Source organism: Chionomys nivalis, chromosome 2, assembly GCF_950005125.1.
Source record: "Chionomys nivalis chromosome 2, mChiNiv1.1, whole genome shotgun sequence".
Lineage (NCBI taxonomy): Eukaryota > Metazoa > Chordata > Mammalia > Rodentia > Cricetidae > Chionomys > Chionomys nivalis.
Window position 1 is genome coordinate 82779130 of NC_080087.1, and position 19585 is coordinate 82798714.

The following is a 19585-nucleotide window of genomic DNA, read 5'->3' on the forward strand; positions in this document are numbered from 1 at the left end:
GTACACGTGATGGGCCCTGCAAGCTCCCTAGGGTGTGACAGCAACACAGAGAAAAGATGGCACTAGACTCCTTCTTAAAAATATTACATGTTTTATTCTCCCATCCCCAGAGGGCGGTTTATCCAGAAACCAAGAAAATAAAAATCAATCAGAATAAACTCAAAGGGGTGAAACCCATCCACTACCAGGCAGGCAGGCCAGCAGCCCACCTCCACCTCAGGAGGTCCCCACAGACCCCTGCCCACCACAAACAAGGGGAAAATCAGGAGGGGGCTGGGGAGGGCATTGAATCAACTACGTCTTCATTATGAGAGTGAGAGAGGTGGCAGAGATATGCGGCTAGATGGATATATATTTATATAATAAATCCGTAAGTTAATAAAGTAAATAGTAATTCTCTGGAAGTTTTTAATTTTTATAGTTTTTTTTTATAGGTTTTTAATTTTTTTTCCTTTTTTTAAAGATTTTTTTTGTTTGTTCCATTCTTTGTGTTTTTGTTGGTTTTGGTCCTTAAAAATCTGAGACCCAGAGCCCAGATGGGCTGGGGCTGACTGCCCCACCGGCACTCCTGGAGCAGAGGGATGATGGCAGGTCCTCTGCTCCTGGTAATCACAAAGGGGCAAGGGAGGGGGGAGAAAGGAGCCACTGACATCTGGTCCAGGGGAGCGGGGTGCCCTCTGCTGGACTTTGCAGGGCAGGTGGTTCCTGGACAAGGCACATGGGGCTTTGGCCTGGATGTGAGGGGAGGCCTTGAAGGGGCCTCAGGGGCAAAGGAGGGGACCTGGGTTGGAAAGGTGTCTCTGGGACAGAGGGTGCCCAAGGGTCCGGTGTCCCCTCCACATAGGTTAAAACCCGACAACTCATCATACATATATTTAACAGACCAGAAGTGCTGATCTCTAGGCCTCCCCTGCCTAGCCCCTCCCTGCCTGACCCCCTAGAAGGACCACAAAGAGCTCTTTGCATAGATACAGAGTCAGGATTGGGCAGGGCCCCTCAACCCCTCCGGGAGGCCGAGGGAGTCCAGTCAGGGTAGCTGAGGGCCTTACAGGTCGCTTTCCCCGTAGAGGGCCGTGGAGAAGGACTTGTAGTCGAGGGCGCCAGGAGTGGCATCAGGCCCCTGGTAGGGCGCCATGCGGGCGATGCAGTACTCTGCCTGGTCGGGGGGCAGCTCTCTCCGCAGCTCCTCAGCAGTGATGAAGTTCTGGAGGCACAGGACAGGACTCTCAAGCACCCACTTCACCCACTTGACCTAGTGCCCAGTGTAGGCTGAGGTTCTGATCACTCGCCCCAGTGCTTCTGTAGGCCCTGCTCACCTTGTCTCCTGCCAGGACCTTGAAGGAGGCAATGACTTGATCGGCTGTGTCTGTGTCTGTGGTCTCTCTGGACATGAAGTCAATGAAGGCTTGGAAGGTCACGAGGCCACTATGGTTGGGGTCGACCACACTCATGATACGGTTGAACTCAGCATCACCCTGTGGAGAGGGCGTAGGGAGGGTACACATGACTTAGTGAGGCTGCTTACAAATTCAGTTTTGGAAGAATTCAAGAATAGAAAGGTCATGCCATCAGCCTGTTGGCCATAGCCTGGCTGTACCAGGCCTTGGGAGTTTGCCCCTTGGTCTCCCCCCCCCCAATGTTTCGGGAAGCAGGGGTTTGGGTCCACTGTCCCAGCTCTGGAGGGTGGGGAAAGAGAACGAGAAACAGAAGAGAGGGGGAGAGAGTTGGAAGACCGTTCCCTGGATATTTGTAGGAAGAGCGGGATTGGGGGGGTCACTGGAAGGACCCCAGCCCCTCAAGTGCAGCAGAGCAGAGGAGGAGGCAGGCAAGGCCGTGTTGCACTAGAGGGTGGAGGAGTGTCCCCAGGAAGATATGGAAGCTCAGGAGGCAGTGAAGGGGCTGGGGGAGGAGCAGAGGCAGGGGAGGCAGAGGCTGCATACCAGGCTGTATCCTGTGGAGATAAGCAGAGCCCTGAAGTCATCTGAGTCCATGCTGCCTGTCTGCTTCTGCTCCCAGGACGCAGGCATAGCAGAGGCCAGGCCCAGAGTAGGCCCCATGTGCACAGCGGACAGACAGCACAGTGGAGGGAGCAGGGAGGCAGGAGGCCCGGAGAGACCAGGTAAGGGGGAAAGTGATCAGAGAGACATGAGAGCCAGGGAGACAGCACATAATGGCAGGAGGAATGGTGAGAGGGAGGGGAGAGAAGAGAGAGAGAAGAGCAGTTAATGCCACAGTCTGCTGGGGCCCCAGGGTGTGCATACCTGCCGGTCATTCTCCACGTCGTAGCCCAGGCTGATGAGGCAGGCCTTGAATTCCTCAGGCCCCAGTGCCCCGCCATGGTCCTGCCGGGGGGCCATCGAAGGCAGGCGTACAGGGGCAGTGCAGAGACCAGGCCACAGAAGTGGGAGAGGGGCCAGGCCACATGCAGTGGGCAGGGGAGGAGGACACATGGGGAAGGGAAACACACAGTTAGAGGTGATGTAGACAAGGTGGTGGCCAGGGATGGGCAAGGCAGTTAGAGGGTCCCATGGCCTCAGTGGGGCTAGAGTGGGTATCATGGAGGACCAAGTCCAGGGCTCAAAGATAGAGGACCTTTCCCTGCCTTCAGGAGAGAGGGATAGGAGGCTGCACACTGGTGCCCACAGAAGCTGAGCAGCTGTGGTACTGGGTCAAAAGGTCATCAGGATCTGAATTTTAAAAACACTGCATGGGGGACCAGAATCCTATCTGCCTGGAGGGCAGGGTTCCTGCCCACCCTGTGGACAGTGGTCAATGGAATGGATGGATGGATGCAGAGATGAAGAGGGTAGGACAGGACAAAACAACGGGGAAAAAGGCCACACTGTGCCAGCACGGGGGTGGGGGGACAGCCTACCTTGTCGAAGTGGTTGAAGGATGCCCGGAACTCTTGCATCTGCTCCTGGCTGATGCCCTTGGCGTCTCGGGTAAGGATCTGGTTCTCCACCTCGTTGATGGTGCGGGCAATGGTGGTGAGCAGCTGCTCCCAGCCCACGCGGATATGCTGAGGGAGGAACACGTTAAGGCTGAGGGAGAAGAGCCTCTATACCACATCTATGGGCAAGGGTCCTGGCATCTCCTGGCTGCCCCTGCCAATCATGGGCCTCACCTACACATTATGTATGTGGCAGAGGCACAACTGCCAAGATGCTTGCATCATACACAACTCTTTAGAGCTATGTTGGCCACTGCTCAATAATGGACCCTCCGAGGGGGTGGAATCCCATGGCGAATTGTGGCACCATGTGTTGGCACACTGGAATGTGGAACTGGACTCTCAGGTTCCTAGCACAGCAATGCTCCTCATACTAGGGGACTGCCTAACAAGGGCCAGGGCTCTTTGCTCAAGTAAGGTAACAGGTAGGTGGGAATATGACCCCTCCAGACAAAAGGCAGTCTGACTCAGGTAATTCTAGATCTCTCTCTCCCTCTCCCTCTCAAACTTTTGGTGTTCTGAGACAGGGTCTCCCTCCACATGTGCTCCAGGCTGGCTAGAATTACTCCCACTCCTTTTGCCCTTAAGACAAGGATTTGGGCCATTGTCCAGCTTTCCAGTAACCTTTCCACAGTTCTTAAAGGTGTAGTGTGTGTGGGCGCACCTCCATGGTGTAGTTGGTGTGCTTGTTGTCGAAGATGAGGGCCTCCTGGATGAGCTGGTGCTGTTGCTCCAGCAGGTCCAGGTTGGGCTTGTAGTCCACAATGCTGCGCTCGTATTGCTTCAGGTGATTAAGCTGGTCTTCCAGAGTTCCGTTCATCTCGATGGAGATGCGCCCGATCTCCTGGAGGGACGAGATCCAGGTGACACCAGCCCTGGCTGCTGCCCCATCTGGAAGGCCTGTTGTTCCCTGCTGCTTTCATGCCACTCTCTGGTGCTGGCAGGAAGCCTGCACTACACAGCTCATCTGTGAGGCCCTGCACTGTGACAGGCTGACAGCTTTCACCTTTTGAGAGCACACAACTTCACCCTACATAAAGCTCCTCTGCTCCTTAAAAACTAGTAAAATAAAATATATATAAAAGGAGGGCAAGGCATTGGCATCAGGACTTGGCTGCTGGCTGAGCCCCCGTACCCATGGCTCCCCATCACTGTACTCTGAAACTAGTACCAGCCACCAACACACAGAGTGGTGAGCAAAAGCACCGAAGTGGAAGGCAGGCCAGCTCCAGGCTCAGATCGGACAGTCGAGGCTCAGACCAGCTTTGGCCAATCTTTAGCTAGGCTTTCTTTTTCATCTGCTGACCAGTAAGAGCTGAAATCAGGTCTGCTAGAGTCATGAAATCTGCAGCCCGGAACACAGGGACCACACCCAGCTCTCTCAGTTGACAGGTAGCCTGCCTGGGCTCACTGTCTGGGGGTGGGTGGGTGGCCGGCCTCACCTCCATCTTGGTCTGGATCCAGGGCCCCACCACATTGGCCTGGCTGGCAAACTGTCGGCGCAGGTGCTCATTGGACTGCTGCTTGCTCTGCTCCTCCAGGAGTGCATGATCCCGCTTTGGCACCAGCTGCTGTACCTGTGGGGGAGATGCAATAGCTGAGGTCAGGTGGTATCTTCCCCACCTGGCCAGTCCAGCCCTTGCATGCCCAGAGGGCCCTGACCCACCTTCTCCCACTTGGAGTTGATGATCTGGGGGGTGACGGTGGTGTAGGGGTTACTGCCCGACAGTTTGATGTGGTTGCTTTCGGCGATCCTTTGGGCCTCCTTGTGGATGGCCAGTATGGCCTCACGCTCCCTGTCCGCATCTGGCAAGGTGGACTTGAACTGGTCATGGGCTGAGATCAGGCCCTAGAAGACAGATGGGAGTAAGGAGTGAAGCCTGCCCTCCGGAAGCTTTGGTGTAAGGGTGTCCCCTAGAGGGCAGGGTAGGGCACCTCAATCTCCTCAATGGTGTGGACGATGAACATGTCCTGCAGGTCCTCCATGGCACTCTCCATCCAGTTGTTGAAGGGTGCAGCCCGCTTGGCATACTCCAGGTGCAGCTGATCGATGGTCTCGAGCTGCTTCTCTGTTTTCTACAGCGTGCAAAGAGGGACGGACAGGGAAGGGAAGGCAGGTCAGCCAGACCTGGGGGCCTAGAAATCTACAGATACCCAACATCCCCAAAGGGCATCAGGCTCTGGTGACACAGCCCTCCTCACCTCCAAGGCTTCCCTGCGACTATGGGTCAGGGAGCCCAGGGCATCCCACTGGTCGCAGATCTTCTGGCACCGTGTATTGACATTGTGGGAGTCGTAGTAGTCCAGCTCACTGTGAAGCACACAGAGTGCGATGAGCCTAGCAGGTGGGCAGGGCTGCACACACACTACCCCGTCTATCAGGTGACAGCAGTGAAGAACACCCCATTCTGGACTAGGCAGGTTTCTCGGCAGTTTTGGAGACTGTCCAGAAACTCACTCTGTAGACCAGGCTGGCCTTGAACTCAAGAGATCCGCCTGCTTCTGCCTCCTGAGTGCTGGGATTAAAGGCTTAAGCCACCACTGCGTGGCTCCTTCCCCTACATTCTGAGTGCTGGTATTAAAAGTGTGTACCACCACACCCAGTTCAACCTTGTTTAAGTCAGAGGACAACCTTCTAGATTTGTTTCCTCCCTCCCACCTTGGGGTTTCTGCTGCTGGGCTGCATACTTCAGGCTAGCTGGCCTGAGAGCTTCTGGGAAGTTCAGGAGGGTTACACAGCATCTAGCTTTTAGCAGACTGAGGCTGTGAGGCTAATGTAGCACTGGCTCTCTTTAGCTTAGTTTTGAGACAAGGTCTCTCACGGACCCTCCTGTCTCACCATGCAGATTTTTACGTGTGTTCTGGGATACAAACATGTCCTCATGCTTGTTTGAGAAATACTTCACAGACTGAGCAATCTGACCATGCGTGCTCCAGGAGGCAGGTCGCAAGAGGGCACCAGATCTCATTATAGATGGCTGTAAGCCACCATGTGATTGCTGGGAATTGAACTCAGAACCGCAGGGGAAGGGCTGCTCAGGGAGGCTCTCAGGGAAAACAAAATGTGCAGCTCTCTCTCTCTCTGAAGGTACTTCCTCTAGAGCCATGTCTAAAATACTGTTTCTGGGACCTAATATCTTAAGAACAGGCTAACCTGGTCCTCCAAGTCTATTTAGGGGCACCCCACTTGTCACTCATATGAAAGTGCCTCCATTGCTTTCCTTAGTTTGGACAAGCAGGTATCTGGAGGGTAACACCATGGTACCAAACAAAGTTATGGGTCCCAAGTACCATAGTTCAGCCTGTGGTATGCAAACAAGCACCCTGTAGCCCACAGTGGTAGGAATGAGGAACCAGCCCTGCTCCTATGGCCCCAATGGCACAGGTGGGAAGGCCCTGCAGTTTGTACAAGTCTGGGGTGACTAATGGGTGGAGGTGTCTACAGAAAGAGCAGCTCCAGCAAGGAGCTTATTTTGGAGCAGACGGCTATTTTAGGAGCTCCTCCAGGACCTGTGGATTTTCCATGAAGTAATGGGCTAGGCTCCCACTCCCTGGGCCCACTGCAATGGTAGAATAAGGGCCCCATTCACTGGCTCCTGAGGCGCAGTGTACTGTATGCACAAATTTATCTGACTGGGGCGGGGGAGAGGGAGACAGCAGCCATTTGGAAACTCTTACAGTGAATGTATTCTGAGCAGGAAAAACTGGGCAGGCAGAACAACAGGCTCACTGTACAGTGCTCCCCACATGGAGGAGGGGCCTGGAGAGCTACACCATGAGGCAGGCAGGGGAGAGGGACAAGCAACCAGAGTCTAGGTCCCTCACTCTTTTCACTGGTGTTGAAATGTAAGGCTCTCCCGGCATGAGGAGGACAGAACTCTACGCTGACGACGCCATAGGTGCACACATACTTGAGTTCCTGGGCAATTGCAGCAATCTGCTCCACACGGTCCTGGTGTGCAGCAAGGTCACTCTCGAAGGCCTCGTGCTTGCGGATCAGAGCTTTGATATCTGACAAGGTGGCTGTCTCATAGTCCCGGTGCTTCAGCATGGCCTCCTTCCCTGCAGATATGGCAGAGGGGCACCTGAACAACAGCCCGTCAGCCACAGAGCTATCCAAGACGGGAGGTGCAGCAATATGGACCACATTTATTACTCTAGAGGCTGGAGCTTAGAAACTCTTGGAACCGTCTTCCTTGCTCCTCAGGAATCTCTAAGTCCAGCTAGGTTCTGTGCAGGCTTAGAGGATTCCTGGTGTGCATGGGTCTGTGACAGATGTATCAGTGTAACTCCCGTGCTCTCAACAGCATCTCTTACTGGTGGGAGACACAGAGGGTAGGACAGTTGAAAAGTTACAGACACCCATTTGTGGAGGATGGAGACTGGGAGAAGCCCTTGGGCTTGCAGCCAGGCCCAGCGGGATCACGAAAGGGGTAGGAAGAGTCTGGGCCTAGGAGCTGTGCCTGGGCCAGCTCTTTGGAGGCTGCTCTCCTGGGTGGTGGTCCTACCCCAATCTTGTCGCCACACCCACTTTCTCGGCACAGTGGGTGGGGCTGTTCAGACTCTTTGAAGGGAGAAACACTGTTATTAGTCCTGGAGCCAGGCTAATTACATGCCCAGAGCAAAAGCCCAAGCAGCCATGCTAGTAAGTTAAGGGAGTGTAGAGGACTGGGGGAAAAGCCAGCCAGGACGTCAGTCAGGGTTCCACTTCTTCCTCAAGGAGCCCTGCTTCCAAGAGCCTCTGAGCCCACCCCCAGGTCTGCTCCCAGAGTACCCGACAAGCAGCTGGCAGCCTTGGTCAATCTTTCATTTGTAAAACAGTGCCAGCGACAGCACCTATCTGGCCTTGAGCCATCCTGAATTTTAGGCGATGGTTAAGAATAGAAAGCAGAGTCAGTGCCACCCCTGTCTCAGCCACGCCCAGGCTCATCTGCCTAGCAACTGCCAGGCGCCCCAGGCCAGGGCTGGCACCAACAGGCAAGAGGTGGGCCTGGAAAACTGACTCCACAGGCCTGCCACCCCTGCCCCAGGCTGGAGGGCTCAACCACAAGGCAAGCTTGCAATTCCCTTCTCCAAACTGCTTTCTCCCAAGGGTGGGAACCAGAAATAGCAGCTGAGAAAAACTCAGGCCTCAGCTGTTTCATCAGTGAACTGGCAAGTGTGTCTTGCAGGGCAACCAAGAGATGTATGTGAGACTCATTTGTGTTTGGTTTTATTCCCAGGCGGTCACGTCCCCCTGGGAAGCATCCACGTGAGCTCTGCCACTACTGAGCAGCCCCTTCCCACAGGGCAGGCTGCTGTAACTAGGACCCAGCAGTGGAGAGGGGCTATAGATCAGCTGTCCTCAGGATTTTACAATGACTTAGAATACAGGCTGAGCTCAGAAGAGTGGGCATGTTTGCCTGGGGACTCAGGGCTGGTGGGAGGGATGGGTGGGTGTGTGAAGATGGCAACAGAGATTGGGCCTATCTGCAGCTAGGGCTCATTCCTAAATTCCTCCAGTGCAAGCCTACTCCCAACTATTCCCAGAGGAGTCTTAGGAGTTACCATGCCCACAGCCTCATGAAACTAGCTGCCCACGCCTCTGGCAATCCTGGGCTGGGTATACCACCTCATTTGTTGAGAACCATGGGATAATCTAGAAAATGACAGCAGAAAATACCTTAGCTATGTGAGGGGCACAGGTGTTATGGCATTCCTTACATACTTAGGGGCCCCACAAGAGAAGTGTAAGCATATATGCCTGAGTCTTCTCGGGGCAGGGCTTACCCACAGGGCCAAGCACAGCTAAGTGACTCATATCCACAAGCATATGTGGGGTATTTTGTTTGGATTCTCAAGACAGGATCTAACACTGTAGTCTAGAATACTCTGGAGCCCTCTATATAGCCCAGTATGACCTTGACCTTCTGCCTCAGTTTCCCAAGTACAGAAATTACAAGCATCTGGCTGGACATGTATGTGTGTTGAATGAGTTGAATAAATTAACTAAATGAGGGCCCCCGTTCCCTCCAATGTGGCATCATACATAGCCAAGGAAGGTGCCATCACACCTCCTTGAAGGGGCACCACATGTGAGGCAGGAGGCACTGACCTAGCTTACTGCGTCTTCTGTTTCTTACACACTCTCCTTGGCAGAGAAGGGAAACTGGGCTGCTTTGGATAACAGCAGGGCTGAGTCCATGTGAGAGCAGGAGCATGATGAATGCAGTTTATGTGGGCTGTGTGCCCGCACAGGTGAGGGGGCTCCCTGCGAAGCCTTGGTGGAACAGATGGAAAACCACACAGAGCAGCCAAGAAAGGGCAAATCAGAAGAGCAGCAGTGGTGGGGAGTGGGGGCGAGGAAAGGGAAGTTTCCTCTGGAGGGGTTTTCGTGTTTTAGAATCAAGATTGAACTCAGGGCCACCACTGAGTGACAGCTGGCTGTGAGTGTGGCACGGTGTGCCCTTTCTTCTCAACATTCATTTTCTGAGGCCTTTAGGTCTCCTGGGCATCTGGAATCTCAGTGATGAAGTGGGTCTCGACCAGAGGCCAAGGACGTGATGGAATTCTACATCCTGAGCCAGAAGCCAGGCAGCTGCAGGGCTGCTGGGAAGCAGGCTTTGGGACAGGGTGGTGACAGTCAGGGAGCGCCAGCTTCAGATCTGCCTGTAGAGCCAGAAGGCGGCTGGAGAGATAAGACTTACGCATTTGGGCCAAGGTGGTGGGCTGGGAACTGTTCTCGGAAGAGACAGGACAAGTACACAGGCACAGGGAAGAGTCTTGGCTGTGTTCTGGATAATCCAGGAATGGGCTCACCTATAAGCCATCTTAGGTCAGAGCCAAGAGGCATAACGGAGTGCCTTGCTGCTTAACACAAAAACCATAACCAAAACCTGCTTAACCATAAACCCAAAGCAGCATTTCTGCAGCCAGGAGAGGACCTTAGCAGACCCCACATGGCAGGGACTATGTGTGCATGCACACCTGAGAGTAGAGAACAGAGTGAGGGAACATGGGACACGTACCATCAGTCCAGGCCTCATGGATGGAGGCCTTTTGCCGGAACTTCTCTGCCAGGTGGTCAAGCCGCTCCAGCCTGCGGATCTCATTCAGCAGCCATTCTTCATAGCCCTTCTCAGCCTGCTCCAGGTGCTGCCAGCCATTGTTGATGTCCTGTGGGGCAGGAGACGGAGAGCAGGGCTCTCACCAAGTGTTGGTGGGCAGCCTACCTGAACCTTACCCTCAGTTCTGTCTACATGGGCCAGCATGCTGTGTGTGTGTGTCGGGGGGGGGGGGGGAGATACTCACAGAAGCCAGGAGATGGCTTTGAATCTCCAGGGGCAGGAATTATAGGAAGCTGTGAGCTGCGTCATGGATGTTGGAACTGAACTCAAACACTCTGCAAATGCCTAACTACTGACCATCTCTCTAGAAACATAAACATTGACTCTTCTGGTCTAACTGAATGATGCTCACAAATCAATGGATGGATTCTGCCAAGGAGACTACAAAAGGTGTCTTGCTGTCTCTCCTTTTATGAAGGATCTCAAGACACTTGTTAGCCGTGGTGTCCACACAAACTGTGGTGTGGCTAGGGGTAGTAGTGCAGAGAGTTCTGTGTGTAAAGCTAAGGAGAAACAGTGGAAAACGTGAAGCACCCTCACCATCCCTGCCTAAAGGCTGATTTAAGATGATGCCAGCCAAGCACTGTGATGCCCCGGGCCCTGGGGGGAGGGGGTAACTCACTGAGACCATCCTGCCCTCAGAGGGCATGAAGGCGGGCCGGTTGCTGAGACGGAGTTTCGTCTGCAGTGTGTTGAAGTTGATCTCTAGCTGGCACTTCTCCTGCACCTTGGGGGGCTTGTGAACACGCCGATAGTCTCGGAAGTCCTCCAGCTTCTGCTGCATCTCCTGGATGGTCTTCTGAGGTACACGGTCCTCCAGCCAGGGGATGGTGCGCCGGATCCACTCCAGAAGCTGCGGGCCCGTAGGAAGACATGCAGAGGTGCTAATGTGGCCTCCCCTCAGCTACAGGGTCCTCAGGACTGACTACTCCTGCTGGGACCCTTCAGCAGAGCTCTGGGAATGTGATGCTACTGGAGCACTGGGCTGACCCTGCCTCCTGTTCATGCCTCTGCTCCCAATCTTCCTTGCCCAGATTGAAGTGGGTAGTTCCAAATCTACTGTCCCTTCCCAGAAGACCCCCTTCCATTCACTGACATATGACTTGTGACTTCCAGCATCACTGACCACATCTGTAGAGACTCTTGGTCTGCCTGGGTTTAGGGACGGTAGCTGACACAATAGTAAGGGCCTACAGTGTGTTTGCCTCAGTTAGGTGGCCAGTGCATACACAAGGCCTGTCACTGAAAAACAGAAAACTGAAAGAACAAAAAAAAAAACCAAACATATTCTTATGACCTACTCTGATCTTTGACAGGGTGAGGAAGAATACCAACAAGCCAACAGACTGGGCCATCAAAAATAATCCAGAACAGAGAAGTCAGTTATCACCAGCACAGATAAACAGAGTGGCTTCTCAGTGGCAAAGACAAAGCCAAGAACAGAGGCACTGAGCTGGTGAATAGCACCCAAGAAGACTTCCACCTTGTCTTGGGAATGACAGTGGCCCCGTTTTTTTTTCTTTTCTCTTTTGCCTTTTGTTCTATCAGCCCCGACTGAAACCAGGGCCTTGTGCGTGTTAAACAAGAGCCCGACAACCAACCACATCCTAGCCCTAGCCCCACCAGTATCAAATCCTCAACACTTTGGGTTGTTGACTGCTGAACATCCTTCAAGTTTTCCCAGTCCTTGCAACCTTAAAGCCTGAGACGAGGATGTGCTTGGAGCACCGGTGCTCACCTAGCACACATGAGGACCCATGTTTGACACCCGGCACCTCAAACCAGTAACCCTGAAGTCCTGTTTCTAAGGAATCATGTTTCTAAGAATATACATGCTCTTTGGAAACAGAAACTGAACATCTCGATAGGAACCCAAGCTCTGGACTCAAACATGGTGACTGCCAAACCAAAAGTCCTGCACTTCATATTTTCTAGGTCTCACTGCTGCATCTGCTTTCACAGCAAAATAATGTTTGTTATTCCAGTACATGAGAGGTTGGGGGCAGGAGGATCAGAAGTTCAAGGCCAGACTGGGCTACATAAAACTACATTTACTCCTCCTGCCTTCCTGTATACCCCAGCCCAACCCCCCAAATTCTAAACCTTTATTTTTTTATTTGATGTGTATGAGTATTTTGCTTGCATTATGTCTATGTGCCACTGGCCCCCAAAGGCCAGGAACTGAACTCAAGTCCTCTGGAAGAGCAATAATTACTTCCCAGCCCTCCCTGCCTGTATTCACTCTGGCGGGACCTGGAGCACACACTCACATCACTGGCCAGACGCTCGTAATCTTCCATCAGGTGTTCATTCTCTTGGTTCACAGCCAGCACCTTGCAGATCCGGTTGGCAGCAGTCTCCGCCTGGGATGGGGAAGCTCACAGTCAGGGCTGCCTGGGGCTGTGGACCCTCCCTCCTAACAAGCAGGCCCCTTGAAAGCAGCTTGTCCAAGACCCACAAAGAACTCCTCAAAGGAGGAAAGGAGAGAAAGTGCGTGTCCAGTAGGATGATGGCCTTGAGCGGCCATGTCCTTGGGGCCTTGTTGCAGAAGGGTGGCAAGCCCTTGCTTAGAACCAAACCTCTAGTGCCCAGGAATGGGTAGGGCTGTTCTGAACCTAAGAACTGCAAAGAGTCTCCTCTTGAATGGGAGCATCACTGGAGGTGAGGGTGCTGGTACCATGGAGTCCCTGTGGACAGTGCATGCTCTACCCCCCTCTGGCTCCTACACAAGTGCAGCTGACTAAAGAAACTCATATGAGTACGTCATGACTTGAGGGGCAGAAGGAAGCACAGGGAGGGTAGAGATACAGAGCTGGCCCCTGGTCTCAAACTCTAGAAACCTGGGTGAGGGGAAAGTGCCACACAGGAGAAGGGAGGCAGGTACCTTTCAGGCAGCATAGAAAAGGTCCAAGAAGAGTTGGAACGGCAACAGAACAGGAACAGAAATAGTGAGGAGGGTCTACAGAGTGATGAGGAGGAAAACAGAGGCTCGGGAGCCAGCTCCAGGCCCAGTGCGCTTTCCCATACACCCGTGGCACAAGGATAGGTAGGGCCGACAGAGCAGTCACAGGCGGTGTTAATTTAGGTGTACACACACGCCACAGGCCATGCTGCAGGAAGCACCCAGGACTAACACCATGACTTGTTCTGGGGTGAGACTCACAAGGGCCTATGCTGGAGGTGCCGCTGGGGTCAGCTTCTTCTGACCCTAACCAAGCATATCACTTACTGCTGGTACCCCAAGCTCTAGCCTCTTCTGCTGCTAGGGTGCTGTCAGCCAGCTGTTCTGCTTCATTGCTGGGCTTGGGATATTGTAGGTGCTCAGGACTGATAAGTGTGTAAAGGAAGAATGAATGTTTTGGTGACCACACAGGGAAGATAGCACTCTTGTGCTAAGCCTAAATTCACCCATAAAACACTTTTTGAGCCTGGCGGTGGTGGCGCATGCCTTTAATCCCAGCACTCGGGAGGCAGAGGCAGAGGCAGGCAGATCTCTGAGAGTTCGAGGTCAGCCTGGACTACAAGAGCTAGTTCCGGGACAGACACCAAAGCTACAGAGAAACCCTGTCTCGAAAAACCAAAAAAAAAAAAAAAAAAAAACCAAAGCACTTTTTGAGGAGAATGAATTGACCTCTGGGGAAATGACAGCAACAGTAAAAGGCACTGCTAGGTGTCCTGAGGGTACATTCTTTGATGAGAAAATTAATCTAGCAGAATTCCCCACTTTCCTCCCTGCACGACTAGGCTGACATCTACCTTAGAGGGTAGGCCAAACACAGCTTTCTGAGCTCAGATGTCTCCAAACTTGCAACTGCTCTGCCCTGGACTTTTCTGCCAGTAACTAACCAACTACTCCCTCCACCAGGCCCAAGGTCAGCTCCAGGTGTGGGGGCATTTCAGACAGGAGGAAAAGCAATCACGACGCGAAGCTAAGGGGCTGTGGGTGTGTCCAGTGGTGGTCATGCTGTTAATTGGAGCTGCACTACTTATTCCCACTCAGTCTTCCTTACCAGCATGCGGGAAAGATGGGGCATATCCTCCCTCCCCATGTCCGCCAGCAAAACAGATACAAAACCTAACCCATGCTGGGCAGATGGGAAAGGGGCTCTGAAAGCTGGCCATTTGGGGAGGGGTCTGGAAAGAATTGGGCAGCCTTGCTGTTTAGGCTCGAAGCTCATTATTTGATGCCTAGGAAAATCCTGTGAGGGGCGATAGGATTCTCACCTTATAAATGAGAAACAGGTAAAGTAGCCTATGCAAGATCATGTGCCAAGAGGTGGCAAAGCAGGGTCAGGCCAGACTGTCCACAGTGAGGCACTCACTGCATCTAACAGTCTAAGAAGGCAACCTACAGGGAGCTGGATAGATGGCTCTGTGGTTAAGAGTACCAGCTGCTCTTCCAGAAGATCTGGGGTTCAATTCCAAGCACCCACATGGCAGCTCACAACTGTCTGTAACTCTAGTTCCAAGAGATCTGACACCCTTATACAGACATACTTGCAGGCAGCAAAAAATCATTGCATATGAAATAAAAATTAATCATTAAAAAATGTTTAAAAAAAAAAGAAGGCAGTCTAGAGAAGACAAACAGGTACAGTGTCTGAGCCTCAGTTTCCTTTCCTTGGAGAGGGCCCAGCGAAGCAAATGTTCCCCAAACAAGCACCTACCCCTCCTTAGCTCCTGGGCCACTAAAATGATGCTTTTGTCCAAGCCATTTTTCTAGATCAAAAGGGCATAGAAGTGCCCAGCCTTCTACATAGAAACTTGAGTCCCTGACAGGAGCCAGGGGTGGTGTGAGGTCAGCAGACCTCAGGGAGACACAGGGCAGAATAGACAAGCTGACCTGTCCTGCCTGCACAGGCCCAGAACCAGCCTGCTCTCAGGAGTCTCCCGAGCAACTGGAAAGGAAAAAGTTTTCTGAAAGGAGATTCACCATACTTGTAGCCCTGAAGTAGAGGCAGCGACAAGCAAGGGGTCATGCCCCAGCTTTATCATCCATAGTGATATTGGACTTCTGTTTCCCTGTCTGTGGTTAGAGCTGTGTCACCAGCTCCCAAAGGTAGCTATGCTCAAATGCAAGAATGTCTGAGGCTTTGAGACAGACACAGCCTGAGGCTGGTCAGCCAGGGCTCTGCCCAGGTACCTGTGGACCGACACTGCTGACTTGAGTGACAGAAGGGTCCTCCCACCCTGGCTCACCTTCTGGGCCCCCGAGAAAGCGTGGTAGAAGCAGGACACGTAAGTCATGATGGCCTTCTCATCTGGCCTCAGAGTGCCCACAATATCTGCGCAGAGAGAGAGAGAGAAAGAGAGAGACAGGAGAGAGTGAAAGACGCAGGAGGGAGGTGGCCAGCCGGCCCAAGGCTCATGCGGGAAGAATAGTGCTTGCTCTGGACTGGAAGCCAGGGGAGCTCAGGTCTGGGGGATATTGCGCTGCCAATGTGTGCAGAAGGGCTGTTTTTTTGAAACCTGAGTAGAAAGAATTGGGTCACCTGAACTACCAACCATTTTTGCATAAACTCCTAATGATGTTGGGCACCTAGGAGGTAGAGGCAGGAAGAGCTAAAGTTTGAGGCCAATCAGAAGCTACAGAGTAAAATTCTGCTTCAAAGAGTCAGGCTCGGTGTCACACACTGGCAATCCTGCTAAGATCACTGAGTGTTCAAAGTCAGCCTGGTCCACAGAGAAAATCCTCCTAGGATTGATTCCAGGACACCAGGGGCTACATCAAAAGATGTTATCTCCGGGGAAAAAAGAAAAAAGAAAACAGGCCAGGCAATGGTGGTGCACACACCTTTAATCCCAGCACTTGGGAGGCAGAGGCAGGTGGATCTCTGTGAGTTCAAGGCAGCCTGGTCTACAATGAGGGTTACAGAGAAACTATACTGAAAAATAATCAAAAAATGAAAAACAAAACAAACAAAAAACCAACAACAAACCCCCAAGTGGTAGCACTTGCTAGCACTTGGGAAGTGGACAAAAAGAGTATCAGGACTTTTTACAGCTGGCTGAGCTACATGAAGCCCTGTCTCAAAAACAAAACAATAAAACCCAAAAAACAAACAAAAAACAAAACTGGAGAGATAGTTCAGCAGTTAAAAACTAGCTGCTCTTCCAGAAGACTTGTGGTTCAATTCCCAGCACCCACATCCATCCAGCTCACAACCATCTGTAACTCTAGTTCCAGGGGATCCAACACCTGGCCTCCCTTGGCAGCAGGTACACGTGGTACACAGATACATATGCAAGCAAAACACACACATAAATACCCGCCCCCCAAAAAAGAGAACCCTAGGAAAAGGTTTCCCAGGCCCTAGAGTGACGCACAATTGCCTACCACTAGCGGCCTTTTGCTACCCTGCTTGCCTCAGTCTCCCCGGGTATCACCTCCACACTCGCCTCACCCTGCCTGTGCAGTCTCACTTCTGGTGAAGCCCCTTTCCAGCTGATAGTCCCAGCTACCAGTGGACCCAGCCGCCTCTACAGCACCACCCTGTCCCCTGGCCTCCACTGACTCTTCATCACGTCACATGACCTGTCTGCCCCATCTACTAGGAAGTAAGCTTCTCTGAAGCAGGAAATCTGCCTGTGTCCTCACTGCCTGAAGAGAGCCTAGTATACAGTAGGCACTCAATCGACTGAGCAAGGACTAGATAGGCGGCAACGCCCAGGACTGAGGGAGCTGGCTTCTAGTCCAAGAGAGGTCACTGCTGTCTGCAAGAGAAATGAGGTGAGCATGGGAGGCGAAAGGCAGCAGCGGCATTGGGCAGTGGCGGCGAGGAGGGCTGCCTGGCCCTGCCCGGTACCTTCTGCGCTCCTGAAAAGGCATGGTAGAAGCTGGATACATATGTCATTATGGCCTTCTCGTCGGGCCGGGCTGTGTTCACGATGTCTGTAAGTGAACAACAAGGGTTAAATGGCCCAAGCATGGGTGAGGCCACTTGTTAGGACCCACAGGCCCCCAAAGTCACAACTAAGCCAGGGGAAAGACCCTCTAAGCTGATTCAACGCCAGTTAGGCTGAGCTACACCCTAACCTCCCCCAGGGTCTCAGAAAAGGCCAAAGCTGTGGGAACTGAACTGGAATGAAGCCACTTCCTTTCTCTGAGAATGGCCTCAAAGGGCAACAGGACAGTGAACTCCAAGGGCCACCAGAGGCCAGAGGCATGGGTCTTGGCTGGGGATAGTGTTGGCTGGGAAATGGAGCAAAGAGCCGGAAAAGGAAAAAACAACATTCCACTTTGGCAGGCTCCAGACCCCAGGTCTTCAGTTGGTTAGGAGAGGCCCGGGTCATTAGTAGGAAGCCAGGGGTCAGCCTCTTCAGCCACCTTGCCCCTCTGCAAGTCTAGACAGTCCGTGATCCCAGAAAACTATTTAATCACCGTCCTTTTCCCCTTTTCTGCCATTCTGGATGCAGCAGGCCAACTCTGGCTCATGTTACCACCTTGGGTTCACACGACCTTTCTCTCTGGCTCAATGAGATCCCCGAGGTTTCCCTAGGCTTGGTGAGTTGCAGAGCCCAGCCAAAGCTAGGCCCAAACAGATGAGGTCCCAGGAACATAGGGAGGTGCTCACCCTCAGCATCCAGCATCTTGGGGATATCAAGGTATTTTTCAGCCACTTCAAAAGCGTTGTTCAGGTTGGTGACTGGATCATCCTGGGGGAGCAAGGATGGAGAATTCCATCAGGAGCAGAACCCAGATAAATGTAAAAGGCAAGGGGCTGGCCTGAGACAGGAGAGCCCTGAGGAGCAGGGTTGGAAAGTGCCTTAGGAATTTTCATCCCTGTGTGCTATACAGGGAGAAAGGTTTCCTCAGTCAATCCCTGTGTTCTAAGCCCTGCGGGTGAGGTCCAGGCTTGGGAGTAAAACACCCCAGTGCCTGTGCAGGACCCCACTGCTGCAGGAACAGCTAGGGCTGCTCAACAAGCCTGATCTGCTTCACTCCCCTCACCACTTCTCAGTCTCAGCAGAACCCCTGCTCCTGCCACACCCAAGCAGGCTGGGTACAGGTACTCCCCAATGTTCCTGACTGTGTTCTCTCGGTCTCCAGGGCCCTTCTCCAACAAGAGCAGCTCAGGGTACCAACATGATGCAGCAGCTGGTTGGCTGCTTTGGACATGGTTCCCTGCCTTTTCCAGGAGATTAGGCTTTCAGCTTTGTGTAAGAAAACAAGAGCAAGATTGCACTGGAAATGGTGGCCACCTGGAAGGTTTGAAGCTCCTTTCCTCCCCCAGACAGAAGAATGTTTCTAGAATCCAAAAGGTCAAGAAAGGGGGTCAAAGGTTAAGCAAGACAGGATGTAAATCAGTCCAGCCAGTTGTAATGCCAATGAAGGGAGATGGACAGTGCCCATCTAGGGTGTCTAGGAGGTGAGCGTCAGCAATCGGCAGCCCTTGGGGATAGGAACCAGAGACACTTACCTTCCTCAGTTTGTCATACTCAATCAGCTCAGGTCTGTGCCGGTGGATGAGGGCATTGAAGGCCAGACCATCCTTCCAGCTATAAGAGAAGGCAAAGGTTATGAGCTGGGTCCTTGCTACCCTGGGAGTCCTGCTCACCCCTGTGAGCCTACAGCAATGACTAATTCCCATAAACAGAAGGCTCAGTGTGCAGCAGGCACTGCAGCGACACAGTATGCCAGGACTGAGCACAACCTCAGAAGCCAGACAGTCGGGGTAAAGTATGGTAAGGTAGTGATTTGGCACTGACAATGTGATTTTGAACAAATCACAGAACTGCTTCCTCAGTTTTCCAGCCTGTAAAGTGGGGATAGTGGCAGCAGCTATCTCAGAGCTGCTACGAAGATTAGATTAATGCTTTCCCAGAACCTCACACGGGACACATACTAGGTTGTTTGCTCATCGGTGAGATGGCCTAAGCAGCCGAGCACTGCATACCAAGGGCTCATCAAACAGAATAGGCCTGCACCAAGGGACAGCTCACTATGGAAGGTGGGTGGGATCCTGAACCCTGGCTGATCCAATCATGGAGGCACAGGCCAGGGGTGGGCAAAGTGCCTGGGAGTTGGGTGGCCTGAAGTTCTCTAGAGCAAAATGATCCCTACAAAGTTACAGGCTAGACTAGGTACATTCCCTTCCCCAAGATCCTGTTAGGATTGGTTCCTTCCAGGATGGATTTCTCTATCACCTGCTCAGAATGGCTCTTCTCCCTACTTCCCATTGCCTCATTGTTTGAAATGAAATGAGCAGCCCAACATTTGTATTTGGGTTGCCTACTGGTCCTCTGTTGGAAGGCAGGTGAACGCTGCAGCGAGCCAAACAGTGAGGTCAACTGCAGGCAGCAGAGCCACCAAGAGAAACCATGTGCTTTGAAGGACAAAGCACAACAAGCAAGGTCCTAATATCAGCATGGGGGCCCTCAGAGAGGCCAAGAACACAGCAGGGTCCTGTGGATCCTGTCCCAGAGGCTTAGGTAAAGTCATGCACTGAATGAGTCTAAGTTCAGGAGTACCCCAAGCAGACAACTGCCTCCTGCTGCCATGGTCTCACGAGGCACAAACTCTGTC

General features: G+C 52.7%; 1 protein-coding gene across 5 annotated transcripts in view; it reads right to left on the reverse strand.

Moving 5' to 3' along the window:
• Positions 1 to 68: 68 nt before the first annotated feature.
• Actn4 (actinin alpha 4) overlaps positions 69 to 19585 on the reverse strand; it is a 66136-nt gene continuing 46619 nt past the window's right edge. The window contains exons 6-22 of one of the 5 annotated variants that reach the window (XM_057754305.1): positions 18480 to 18558; positions 17634 to 17715; positions 16866 to 16951; positions 12330 to 12422; positions 10682 to 10912; positions 9961 to 10108; positions 6865 to 7015; positions 5156 to 5264; positions 4889 to 5029; positions 4620 to 4802; positions 4396 to 4530; positions 3618 to 3797; positions 2876 to 3022; positions 2262 to 2342; positions 1941 to 2006; positions 1317 to 1475; positions 69 to 1204 (exon numbers count right to left, since the gene is read on the reverse strand). In XM_057754305.1, the coding sequence (XP_057610288.1) occupies positions 1046 to 1204; positions 1317 to 1475; positions 1941 to 2006; positions 2262 to 2342; positions 2876 to 3022; positions 3618 to 3797; positions 4396 to 4530; positions 4620 to 4802; positions 4889 to 5029; positions 5156 to 5264; positions 6865 to 7015; positions 9961 to 10108; positions 10682 to 10912; positions 12330 to 12422; positions 16866 to 16951; positions 17634 to 17715; positions 18480 to 18558 (2230 nt within the window). In that variant the 3' untranslated portion in view covers positions 69 to 1045. Of the gene's footprint in view, positions 1205 to 1316; positions 1476 to 1940; positions 2007 to 2261; positions 2343 to 2875; positions 3023 to 3617; positions 3798 to 4395; positions 4531 to 4619; positions 4803 to 4888; positions 5030 to 5155; positions 5265 to 6864; positions 7016 to 9960; positions 10109 to 10681; positions 10913 to 12329; positions 12423 to 15258; positions 15345 to 16865; positions 16952 to 17633; positions 17716 to 18479; positions 18559 to 19585 lie in introns of all 5 variants that reach the window. The other 4 variants (XM_057754296.1, XM_057754285.1, XM_057754291.1 and 1 more) reach the window with 4 other exon arrangements.